This window comes from Ambystoma mexicanum, chromosome 5q (assembly GCF_040938575.1).
Source record: "Ambystoma mexicanum isolate Mex_15411 chromosome 5q, UKY_AmexF1_1, whole genome shotgun sequence".
NCBI lineage: Eukaryota > Metazoa > Chordata > Amphibia > Caudata > Ambystomatidae > Ambystoma > Ambystoma mexicanum.
In genome coordinates, this window is record NC_090933.1 from 389,006,149 (window position 1) to 389,019,101 (window position 12,953).

The window sequence follows — 12,953 nt, forward strand, 5'->3', positions numbered from 1 at the left end:
AGGCCTGGAGCCTTACCTGGTGGCAGAGCCCCTATCACCCCCCGCACCTCCTCCTCTGCAATTTCTCGATTGAGGACTTCACGTACCACACTGCTAATTTCCCTTAAGTGGATTTTTTGGAGGAAGTCCTCCTGCTTATCACCTGAAGGGTGTTGGGAGGCATAGAGTGACTCATAGTACTCGGCAAAAGCCTCCTGGACCCCCTCCTGGTCCGTTTCCAACCCCAGATTCCCCTTCATCTCTGACCCACATCCATCTCTAGAGAGACTATCTAATGATCCACAATCCCTATCGGCCCCGTACATACTTCCCGAATAGCTCCAACTAAGGCAACCGAGATCCATATATAATCAATTCTGGATTGCGAACCATGGACGCCAGACAGGAAAGTATGGCCCTTCTCATCACCCCTAAACTCCCTCCAGGCGTCGCGTAACCCCAGCCTACCAACACTTTCTTTCAAATCCGTTGACATTATAGCTCCTCCCCTCTCCCCGCTACATCCTGTCCTATCCTTTCCCTTATCCCAGGCAATATTGAGATCCCCAAGAAGAACAATATGACCCCACGAGAACTCTTCCAGCAAATTCAAGAACCACCGCAGAAAGGGTTCCTGGCCCGTGTTGGGAGCGTATACTACCGCTATTGTCAAAAGGACCCCTTGACACTTCCCTTTAGCTACGATATACCTCCCTTCCTTGTCTCTAAGCACCCCGTCGAGTTTGAAATCTACCGTATTCCTAATTGCCAGGGCTGCCCCCCTAGCTTTGCAGTGGCTCAAGGCGTGCAGAATCTGGTCAAAACCCTGCAATTTCAACCTGCCCTGATCCCTATGAAGTAGATGCGTCTCCTGGAGCCCCATAATATCTGGCTTCTCCTTTTGCGTGAAGTGCTCCAACTTTTTCCTTTTAAGGGGGGTATTCAACCCCCAAACATTATGCGTTAGCCACCTAAGGGAACCCCCAGAAGAGAAAAATCGCAGAAAGCGGGGGGTATCGTGTCCCCCTTCACCTGTATACTTTGCTCGTTGCCCCCCCGCACCCCCATCCCCCCTGGAAACTCCCCAACCCATCCCCCTCCCCCCTGAAGGTCAATACCTTCCCGCCCTCTCCTCCCCCCAAACTCAGGCATCTTCGCCCTTTCTACTTCGAACATGGTTGCGCCCTCTACAACCCCAGGAGCTAAGACACCCTATAGAGGCCCACCACCCCTTTCTTCATATGTCGAATCACGGCTGCACGGGAGAAGTACTACTTGTATCACCAGGAGCTCCCTCCCTCCGCCGACTGTTTCCCCTGGGGCCCCTTTTCCTCCTTTCTCGAACCGTCGTCCAGTCCCAAGGCCTTGATCCGGAGCAGCCACTCGTGTCCAGAAGTCCCGCACCAGGGGGGGGGTTCCTCCAGCTCGATATGAAGAAGAGCAGCCCCTTCTTGGAGGGATGTGATTCGTCTCTGGGACCCCTCCCAGTCAAAGAGCAAGCCAAAGGGGAAGGTCCACCTGTAGCGAATCGATCTCTCATTAAGAACCTTTACCACTGGGCCCATTAGTCGCCTCTTTAGGAGAGTACTGTTCGCCAAATCTTGAAAGAGGGCGATCCTCTGACCCTCGAACATAATTGGCTCACGTAATCTCGCCTCTCTGAGAACCGCTTCCTTCTGGGCATATTGAGTAAAAGCAGCTAGGACATCCCTTGGCCTCGCCGCCTGGCCTTTGGTCAGTCGACCGGTTCTGTGCACTCGATCTAGCTCCACCGTTTCCGGGCTGCCCGTGCCCAAGATGTTTGCGAAAATACCCTGGAGCACCGCTTTCAAGGACTTATCAGTCACAGATTCAGGCAGCATTTTGACCCGGATGTTGACCCTGCGAGACCTGTTTTCCAGGTCTTCCACTTGAAGTTCGAGATTCCTGGTGGCGACATCCAGCCTCTCTATAGCTTCACTATTTGCTGCATTTTCTCTATCTGCTTCTTGAAGACCTTTCTCCAGGATGTCGGTCCTCTCCCCCAGTTGACGCATCTCCTGCTTTAACTCCCCTACAGCTTCGCTCAAGTCTGTGCACAATAACTGAAATTGCTCTTGAAAAGTCTTAGTCAGGTTTGCCTGCAGGGAATGCAGTTCACCGATGAACTCCCGCCTGGGCATATTTGCCAAGTCCTCTGCCTGCCCTGGCACGGAATCTTCACCTGCCGCTCCCCCCGGGGCCCCGGACCCCTCATTCAGGTTCTGTGCCGACCACATGGCGTGTAGAGTACCCGTGCTGTCTCCAGAGGTCTGCAAGTGCTTTCCCCTTCTGCCCTTGGGCCTTGTGGTCATGCCGGTAAATTCTCCTCCTGGTGGGCAGCTCCGATCCTTCCCTGGCTTCTTCCTGGGTCTTTATCCAAGGACAGTTGCTGGCCCCAGGACCACTCGCGCAGCCTCAATTCATCCCCCGATTACTAGGGGACCCGCATAGTCCGATTCCCCTGCCTCCACACCCAGGAGCCACTCTACGTCTCTCGTTAGGGGAGTGAAATGAACCTCGCCGCGTTGACCTCGTTCCCAATGACAATATGCAGGCCCTCCCGCACCTTGCTAGGCCTCCGGGGCGAGCAATGTCTCCCAGGCCCCTCTTCCGCCCCCGGGGGCAGGGGGAAGCAGGTCCTAAATTCCCCCAAGGACCAAGGCAAGCAGGGCAACCGCTGTACGTCCTCTCTCCCAATGCTTCAGGGGTGCGCCACTTCCCAACGCAGCCCCGGAGCTCTCACCTTACGGCTGACTGCCCTTGGTCTCCACATGGTCCCAGGCCACCGGATCTGCCGCCGACCGCGTCCTCCACTCCCGGGGCACTCCTTCCGGGAGGAGCCGGGTATGGGTGCCTCCACTCCCCGCCGCCTCCCGGCTCTCTTCCTCCGGCACACCACGCAGCTTCTGGTCGTGGGGGCCGCCCCCCACCGGGCCCGCCGCCGGACCCGACCTCCCCCGGCTGCCACCGCTCCCAAGTCTCTCTCTCCGGGGAGCACCGGTGAAGAAGGCGGGGAAGGCCGCTCCAAGGCAGAGACGCTCCTCCCCGGGTCAGGCCCCGCGGCCGTGCTCACCGCGGGGGCAGGCCCACGGCGACTCCATGCGGTGCGGCGCGGCCTCCCCCAGGCTCAGGCAACACAGCGCCGCACGCAAGCGGGCCCGCGGCGGTCACCTCGGCAGCTCCTCCTCCGCTTGTCGGATGCGGCGGCACACCCCCGCCTGCTGCGGCGACTCCGGCTCCAAACACGCCGCCAACTCTCTCCGATTTCCCCCCCCCTGAGGTTCGTGGGGGTCCAAACGATGCCCGCACAGGTCCGTTGAGGGCGTGGTGGGCACCTTCCCTACAGCCGGGTCCAGGGAGCGCCGTCGGCACAGCTACTCGGTGCCGGCGGCCATCTTGGAATCTCGAAAAGAAAAGTCTTGAACCAGTTCTTATGAGATAAGTCAACACAAAAGTTCATCAAACAAAAATCCACTGGTAACAATTCTTCAGCTTTCAGTTGAAAAGATCCCCTTGTAAGTTGAGCCTTGAAAATAGCACCAATGGTAATCCTGTACGTTCTCTTTCCAAGATTAATAGCCACTGTTCAAAGATTAGGGTAACAACTTCTTCAACTACTTTACAAGTGGTTAATACTCCTGCAGTACATTCGGTATAATTGTCAGGATGCTTCTCCTTGGTTTGTTGCCTTACTCTTGACAACCAACCTTCTGCTACTGTTACCGTGGGATCAGTCTCCTTTGTTACACAGTATACTACTACTTCAACCAACTCCAGTGTGACATCCATTGACAGTTTATACACCACCACAGTTCAGGTACTACTGATTCTTCTTGTACAATTTGGTACTTCAGAATTATTAGGCATATAAAGACAAGACACTTCGATCTCTACAGGTAGGCCCGGCACTCTTCTTTTCTATACTTCAAAAAAAGGTAACCTTGTTGCCTTTTCTGTCTGCCTTCTTGCCACTTACATACTCTTTACAAGTACCCAGTTCCCTTTCCCAGCTTTGTTTACACCTTCTTGGTTCCAGGAACTACCCTTCAGCTGTATTACCTCTCTTCCAGCTACAGGTAGTAATGCACACTTGTATCGGAGGACACTGGACCTTTAACAACCTTGTAAATCAGATGGATAGTGCTTAATAGGGCTTAATGTGGAAAGGGTTCGCCTCTTGGCTTGGGTAATGCTTGTTCTTTTAGTTAATGAAACAACTTCAGGACGTCAAGAGAAAATGTTTCAATTACTCCAAGGTTTAGTCTTCAAAGGAAAACAAGATTTAAGTACACGGAATCACTCTTTCATATAGAACTTTAGCTTTAAAGTAATGCCGTTGTTTGTATTTCTTATTTAATATCAGAGACGGGTTCTGACTCTTGTAAGCAAATGCAATGGGTCACACGGGACTTTCCTTTGATGCTGACTATTCGTGTAGTTAAAGTTAGGTTTTCGGAGTGGCTATAACAAGCGTACACCTTTTTTATGAGGGACACGCAACCACTCCGGCAATGGTATGTTATTCGACAATGCAATTAACAGGCTCTCCTTCTTACGCGTACACTATTGACTAATAGTGTGCATGATACATTTTCATTATTACGAAGAGCTTCCACAACGACTGACAGTTTATACTTGCTTTAAACCTCACGCGAGTTACTTCTGAGATGGTAACAGTTACTGGCAAAACTTGTAAAGTGAACCTAAATGCCGAGCTTACCTCACCGGCTCCAGGAAAGCTGTGGTTGCGGGTTGCTTCATTTTCCCGTCGTCTTCTTCAACTGCTACTACAGCTTCTGGCACTCTTGGTGCCCACACCCTTCTGCAGCACAGGTGTCTGCGGTCTGGTCACGTTAATTAGTAGTCTACTTCACTCCTTAGTCCCTCGTCTTGCCTTCTACTTCAGGCCTCGGGCTTCTGCAATCACAGCTACTAGGCACACATGAGGAATGCTCCACTCTCAACACGTCTTCCTCAGTGCAGCCACGGCAATGCAGGGGTTGAGACCACAGGATCCTCTCTGAGCTTGCAGGTGAAATCTGATGTCTCCACGCTCTGGCGTCCTTTCTGTGACCACACTTCCTTGTGAATTGTCAGCCTTGTGCTCTGTTACTACCAGCTCCTGTTCTAGCTCCTTCTTCCGCTCTACTGCTGCAGCCTTTTATACCTCAAAGGTTTGGCAATTGGCTTCAGGTGTAGGCCACATGAGGAGGGTCCCGGACAAGATTTCTGGGGAGAATCCCATCAGATTCTTCACAGTTGGAATGACCAGAGCTTAACACCCTCTACTATGGCCCCCCACCAGGGCAATTTCGTAGCTGCTTCTTCGTATGTTCCAGATCAGCATCTTCTCCTCCCGGCTCCTGCTCTCCAGTTTGCACTCCTTTTCTCCATACTCGAACCTCCTAGTCTGTAACCACTAACTCAGAGCACTTAGCTCTTTTAGAGTATTCTTGCTTGTTCCCTTAATAATGGTTTTGAATGGTTATTCCCTGTTCTCTGAATGCGATTGATTATTCCCCTTGTTTGTTTCGTTTCATGTGTCTCCTTCTTTCACTTAAGCCTTAACTACCTTTGGAGAGGTCGTTTTTGCAGAATAATGACCTGTCCTCAAGTTATTGTCCTGAGCAAAGCCAAGAGCTGTAAGTTGGGGAAGGGTTATCCCAAGCGATAACGACCCCTCCTGAGGTCAATAAGGCTGTTCGCGCATGGAGTTGTGGTACGATAAAAAGGAAAATGTTTTAAATTGTGAAACAATGGCACCCTCCGTCACAATTTCTTTTCTCCCTTCCACCCACCACTTACCTTTTTTGCGGCAGGTGCTGCCGCTACATAAGCTCCTTCCTCTCTCCTCCTGCTGGCTGCTATGCTACAGAGCTCTGCCTTTCCTTTCCATGGCGGCCATCTTGGAAAAGGATTTTCCTTCTTGTTCAGTTGTAGGAAGGAGCCCTTTTTTTGTGGGTTTTTTTGTTTTTTTAAAAAAATAGGCACCCCGGGTTACTGCTTTGTCAACCCAGGGTGCTAATGGCATTCATCCCCCGGCTCCGGTCTCTCGTTATCGGCGCTCTTAGCTTGGACCGATAACTTTGGCTGCCGGGCCGTTTTCCCTCGTTACAGCCCCTGCAACGGGGGAATGAACGCCACATTATAAACTGCATTTAGAGCATTCTCGTTGGGTGAGAGGTTGTCTATAATGAAATTCATATGTAACAAAGCTTAAGAGCTATGATCAATCACGCTGTGCCTGTTGGTAATGTTTCTTGAACAGCGTTGTTGCCCCAGTGACTCCCTGCAGTTATTTAGCATGGGGGAAGCAAAGTAATTGTTTTTGTTCTTCAACTCTGCAGAGAGTAGGGCTGCGGTTGTAAACAGAAAATGCCAGCAGTGGTTCTCTGATCTGTTTCTGAAGTGTGGCAGCTATATGCATCTCACGCATCATGGAAAGAAGGGGTTTGAGAAAAGTGCTCACTTTGCCTAAATGGCAAACCTCTATGATGGAGCCTTTGTACAGTATGTATCTCTGTTTTGGTAAGCAAGAGGCATGGAGAGGAGAGGGGCATTGGGGTGATCCTTGTTTACCTCCCCCACGTAGCACATTGCACAGCAAACTAACCCCACTAAGCCCAAAAGAGATCTTCAAGTTTTTACAATTTCCTGTATGACCCCTGAAACATTTGATCACTTTTAACTATTCAGAAAGAATGCAGCACTTCTTCCGTTTAGCAACTGTATCCAGTTAGAAATTCTATATAGTGGTTTGTTATTTTTTTGTACATAATTGTATTACTTGCCTGTTTAATATAATTCCCTTTGTGTGTGATTTGCCTATGGTCAGATTTGTGCTCGGTGCCGAGTTACCATATGGTTTTGTTTCTTATAAAATAGAATGGCATCCCTAGTGGTTGGCAGCCGCAGAGTCCAGTCGGCTTGTTTGTGCTGCGCATATTTAACACACACTTGTATTTTTTTTTTCATTTTGTAAATGTGAGTTCAATATCAACTTGATGCACAGTTCTCAAATTAGTGTAGAGTTGGCAGTTACCCATTAGTGAACCAAAGCGTTCCTAGACCATGCCATGGCTGGGATGATGCACTTTTAATTTAACCTATTTCTCCCTCTCTTCACAGATAAACCAGGCATCCTGCAAGAATGTATTGGCCATCATTTCTCTTGCCATCAATGGTGTCACAGAAGGTGGGTGAATATATAAAGAATTACTATCAGTTTTTCTTGATTTCCAGTTTTTTTCTTTTCTTGTGTTACTTCTGGTCACCCCAAGTAGACCAATTATGAACAGTATAGGTTACACAGCCCTTTAATTTACAAAAAGGAGTCTATTGCTCCTTCAAGTCCTGCCAGAGTGCCCTTTTATAGAGCAGCTATCACAAGCCCTTCATTGACCACTTTTACAAACTTTTTTTTCGTTTTAGCAAAGTATACACGTTGTGGAAGCCTGCGTTATTCCACACACAATAAATGCATGTTACATCCAGAATGCACATTAAAGTGTTTTAAAATGACTAATTTCCCTTTAGTTTGCACTGGAAAAATGAAGAGGCATCTGTCAATTCTTCTTTCTCTCCAGTCAGGATCGCTGACGACTTTGCCAAGCTTTTCAGCTTTTTTCTAGAGCAGTCTTTTAAAACTACATTCTTAGTGTTTACGTGATGCTTTTATTTGCCAAACTTCTAAGTATGTGTAGCCTAGATATCTTGCCTTTAGCTGGCTATTGCCACCGTATCGAGGGGAGAACACCAGATAGCCTACCACCAGACCAGCTAGAATGGGATTGATGCGAAGCAATAAGGCAACTTGCTAAACTACCCCCAGATGTGGCCCTCGCCTTTCTAATTCCCTGAAGGGCTCAGATACTGCAGTTAGCAACTGCCATTCCGAGTTGCACACATTGCAACCTCTTGTGAGTTGAAAGGTGGCTTAGGTGGAAAGTGCATTTCAAGCCTTCCTTCAAGCTCACACAGATATGCATGAAGTGTTTGTCTGCTCATGCAGGACAAGTAGAGGGTACATGTGAGGTGACTGTACTCCCTGATACACCAAACATGTGAGAGCACTCTCCCAGAAAGACTAATGGGGCTTGAGCAAGGGCAGTCGCATGTGCCCAAACCCTGCAATCTCTAAGAACGTACTTGCCTTTGGGAAGTCACTCAGTTCCACCAAAGTCCATGTACACTTAACACATCTCATTCTACTGCTTCCACACGAGGATAAAAGGCTCAGTTTTTTTTCTCACACTTTAGCCCTCCACCCAACAACACCTCTAGATATAGCTTGCTCTATCTTTGTGTCTACACAGAAAGGTTCTATCACACCTTTCCTGTTGGGACAGACTGCCCTATAATGTTCTTCAAGAGATTTTCCAATGTGCCAGTTCTCCCAAGAGGCCAATATGGGTTGGGAAACGTCAGCTGCATCTTTCCCTTCCTGTCTGGCATGAAATTGGTTCCTCCCCAGCCCTGTTGACCTAGAAGAGGTAGCTCACCTTTTGAGAAGTCTTGACTTTTCTGAACTCCTTCCCTCCCATCAGTTTCACCCACAGAGCATTGCTCTTTGACTATGTCCCGTGCAGAGTCCTTGCACCAAACTTGAGACATTTACCAACATGAAGGTCCTCGGAGACCTCTTAGGTGGGGCGTGTCGCTCTGCCTGACGTATAATGGACTACCCCAGCACTACTTGTCTCCACCACAAGTTATGAATTAAAGTTTCTTTCATAGTCATTTGCCGTAGGAACAATCAATGCTTACTGCTCTAACTCATCCGCCCCACTCTTTTCCCCCAATACACAAACAAATAAAAAATAAATGCACCTTTTGTCTGATATTTAATTGGGAATGCTTTCTGACGTTTAATTCCATTCCTGTTTGCTATCTACGCTCCACATTTGCCTCTGAGTTGTTATATTCGATTAAAATGAGAAGGCATGGGGCCAAATAGCAATAAATTATTCGTTCAGAGCTGAAGAGCTATTTTTCTGCCAGAATTCGCCCAAATACTTACTCAAAACTGAAGTTCAGTTCACATCCCAGAATCCGTACACATTAAAAAAAAGGCCATATTGGAGACGCACCCAGATTAATAACCTGTGAACATTTCTCCCAGCCCCCTAATGGCCCCCTCTACCCCATGGTACTGCATCCAGCCATACCCCACCATCTGTTCTTTGAAAATCCGAGGGATAGCTTGGGATCCGCACCACAGCAATGAGATGCTATCCTCCGAACGGATTTCGGTTGATTGCTCATAACGGAAACGGAAAAGTTCACGGCTAAAAAGACCATAGCTAACTTCCCTTAAGTAAATGCTTCCCCAGGCATACCCTACAAATAAACTCCCCCCCACCCCCCCATATCCCCTTACTTACCTTTTGGTGTCACCTCGTTGTGTGCCGCCGATTCACTGCAACACCGGTTCCCTTCACTTACATGCTTGGGAACTGGCGCTGCAGGGTCCTTTGCTTTTAAAAAAAAAAAAAAAATTCTTCTAACTTTATTCCACTTTGCGGGGGCCATCCATGCAACCCCTGTTCCCATTATAGCGAGCAACGGGAGTGGGGGACAAACCCGTTCCCCTTGTTCGCTATAATGGTCATGTATGGCATATTTCAGCCCATTTTTGGTTGTACAGGATTTTTCGTACAGCCTAAATTCTGTGAAATATACCATGTCCCCCCGCACCCCCCCCCAATCTTTTCTGGTATTTCTCCCTCCAAACCAGTTTCCCTATGGGCAGGCTGCAATGTGGTCCTGCTCTTATCATAGGGCCAGCCGACCAAACCAATCTTCTCAGGCTGAGTAGTATGCCCGAAACATTTGATGCGTTTGCCTCTGCTGGTAAGCTCAAGGGGTTATTGGGCTGAAGACACGGGTGGCCCTAGACCGAGCCAATTCCTTCAGCGCTCCGTTTGGGCACCCAGACTCGCCGCAGGTCTCTTTCCTTCGAAGGTTCTAAGTGACTCCCGATTCTAAGCATGTGGGACGCCCCTGGACAATGATGGCTGTAAGCAGGATGCTTTTGGCAAGAAGGTACTTATAGTGGGGGGCCACGGTGGTCAAGGCGGCCAACTCCTTGGCCATTATGACTCGCTACGACAGAGATGTGGCACCGGTTGGATCCTCTGCCTGAGCAATAAAGGAAGAAGGCAATGCTTCTGGTTCGAGAGGGGGTTAGGAAGCCTCCAACCATAGCATTAATATTGCGGTGGACTTGGCAGAATCCGGGTTCAAACAGATCAACAATGGAGTCTTTCTCCGGAGGCAGGCCTGGCTGCGCTGTACCGATTTTCGGCCTGAGGTACAACACAAAGTGGCGGACATGCCCTGTGAAGGTGAGCAGCTGTTTGTGGAGAAAGTTGACGAGGAATTGAAAGGTATGAAGGAGGATTCTGATACGGCACGTTCACTGTGAATGCTGCAGAGTGGAGGCTCTTTTTTGCGTCTTTCTTGCATTTCGAGGAGCCTCGGGGGAATGCCAGATTTGCGGGCTTTCGCGACGAGGGCTACGGTTGCCCCAGTTAGTCCTCCCAAGGATTCCAGCGTTCTTTCTAGTCCGTGCAGAGGAACAAGGACTATCGAGCGCAGCTTTCCTTTCTGGACCTTCGACCAGTAAAAAAAATCTGAAACGCCAGAAATTCAGCATGCTAACCTTGCAGGACGTCATACGCTCGGTCCAGCCGGGAGAATGCTTGGCGTCCTTGGATCTCGAAGACACTTATTTCCACATCCCGATGCTTCCAAAACATTGCAAGTTCCTACGGTTTATGTTCGGCGACAAACATTACCAGTTTCGGGCTCTCCCCTTTGGCCTCATGTTGGCTCCCAGGACGTTCACCAAGTGCCTGGCTCCGGTGGCAGCCTTCCTCCGCAGAAAGGGGCACCATGTTTATCCGTACCTGGACGACTGGTTGGTCAGAGGAGCGACTCATCAGAGGACGTCTGAGTCTCTCCATGCATCAATGCTCCTGTTACAGCAGCTGTGCTTTGTGGTCAACTTCACAAAATCTTGTCTGATGCCTTCCAGAGACTTGGTTTTCCTCTGGGCCCAGTTTCACACGCAGCTCAATCTGGTGAAGCAGTCTGTTGACAGAATTCAGAAGCTGATCTCCCAGGCGGCCTGATGGGGGAGGGTGCGGGGGCCAGGGGGGGTGAACATTGGTCACTGTCCAAGGTTACATGTCTCCGCTCTGATCCATGGCGTCCTGCATCCCACTCATTCCGAATTGTCGCCTGTTTATGTGGCCAGTGCAGGAGCTTCTCGCCTCCAGGTGGCCACAGAGCCTCGGTTCCTGGTCAGACATGGTTATAATCTCCTCAGGCTCTGGCAGAGGCCCTGCAGTGGTGGACCTGCTCTGACAACATAGGGGCATGACCCTGGGGGAGCCGAATTTTCAGTACACTATCGTGATGGGACGCTTCACAGGTAGGTTGGGGGGGGGCGCACCTCGACCAGTTTCAGGTTCAGGGTTTATGGTCCCTCAAGGAGGCGTTGTTGCACATCAACATTTTGGAGTTCAAAGCAGTACACTGGGCTCTGAAGTCTTATCTGCCTCTCAGGGTACAGTGGTCCGAATTCTAACAGACAACACCACCACAATGTTTTATCTGCGCAAACAGGACGGCACGCATTCACAGCCCCTGCCCCGGGAGGCTCAGGCGGTCTGGTATTGGGCCATTGCTTACAGGAGTCACATCATCGCTTACCATTTGCCAGGTATTCGGCATGTTCAGGTGGATGCTCTCAGCAGGGACGCAATTCAGTTGCATGAATGGAGACTGAAGGACGCCCAGGTGGCGAGAATTTTCAAGAAATGGGGTCTCCCCATCTGGACTGGTTTGCTAGCCCGGAAATCAATCCGTGCACTCTTTGCCAGCAGGGTGGCTCATCCAGACTCAAGGGGGGGACGCGTTCTCATTCCCGTGGACGGGCATGTTCGCATATGCGTTTCATCCGATCCGGATAACGATCCAGATGGTGCGCAAGGTCCAGTGCAGGGTGATCTTGGTGGCACCGTTCTGGCCCAGGCAGACCCGATTCTCAGATCTACTTCACCTCGTGGTGGACGACCCTCTTGATCTGGCGTCTGAGCCGGATCTGCTGTCGCAGGATGACGGAAATGCTCTACCAGAGACCTTCGAGCAACCAGAAAACAGTTGGATAGTCGGGAGAATTTCTGTAGATTTTGCTCTAATTCTCTAGTTAACGAAACAATGAAACATCTTGTGCGTGAATGTCCGAATTTGCTAAATTACCGAATTGATCTGTTCAAACCACACTTTGAAGATCAGACAATCCTCACTTTTGAAGACCTATGGAAGAGACTTTTTCATACAAATTTACCTTGTTTGCAAATAGCAATTGTCAAATACATACAACTCCTTGACCTAGAATCAGAATTGTTACTTTAATAATGTGAAGAGTCCTGAACGGTTACATGCTTAGATGCCTATAATCTACATCATAGTGGGAGTTCTAAGAATTGTGAAGCCCAAATAACTAAATTATTACAGAATTTAAAACTAATCCATCAACTAATGTTCAACGAATGCTCTAATGTGATGATGAGATTTCTGCTATATAATTCTTTGTAGTACTTTTTTTTGTCCTTTTTTTTTATAATAGAACTGAATAATGTTTCACATCTGTATTTTGAAGATCATCTACTATAAGATTTTAAGTTGGGATTTTTCGTTTTTCCTTTCCTGTTATCTTTTCCTTTTTCACTATTTTATTTTTTTATCAAACTTTGTATATAAATGAATTTGAATTGGTTTTTTGTATGATAAATATTGAAAAGTTGTATCAACAACTTTATCAATAAAAAGAAATAAATAAAATAAACGGAAAGGTGTGGCATCATGACCCAGCATCCCTCAGTCTTGCAGCGTGGCTCCTGACCACTCCAAATTTCTACATCTAGAGATCCCGCAAGATTGCT

The 12,953-nt window shown here is 48.9% G+C and overlaps 1 protein-coding gene across 2 annotated transcripts in view; it reads left to right on the forward strand.

The window, feature by feature from the left end:
* The window catches only part of THOC1 (THO complex subunit 1), a 1,301,120-nt gene that overhangs the window by 83,852 nt on the left and 1,204,315 nt on the right, over nucleotides 1-12,953 (forward strand). For both annotated transcript variants that reach the window (XM_069620878.1, XM_069620877.1), the window contains exon 4: nucleotides 7,129-7,195. In XM_069620878.1, the coding sequence (XP_069476979.1) occupies nucleotides 7,129-7,195 (67 nt within the window). The remainder of the gene's footprint in view (nucleotides 1-7,128; nucleotides 7,196-12,953) is intronic.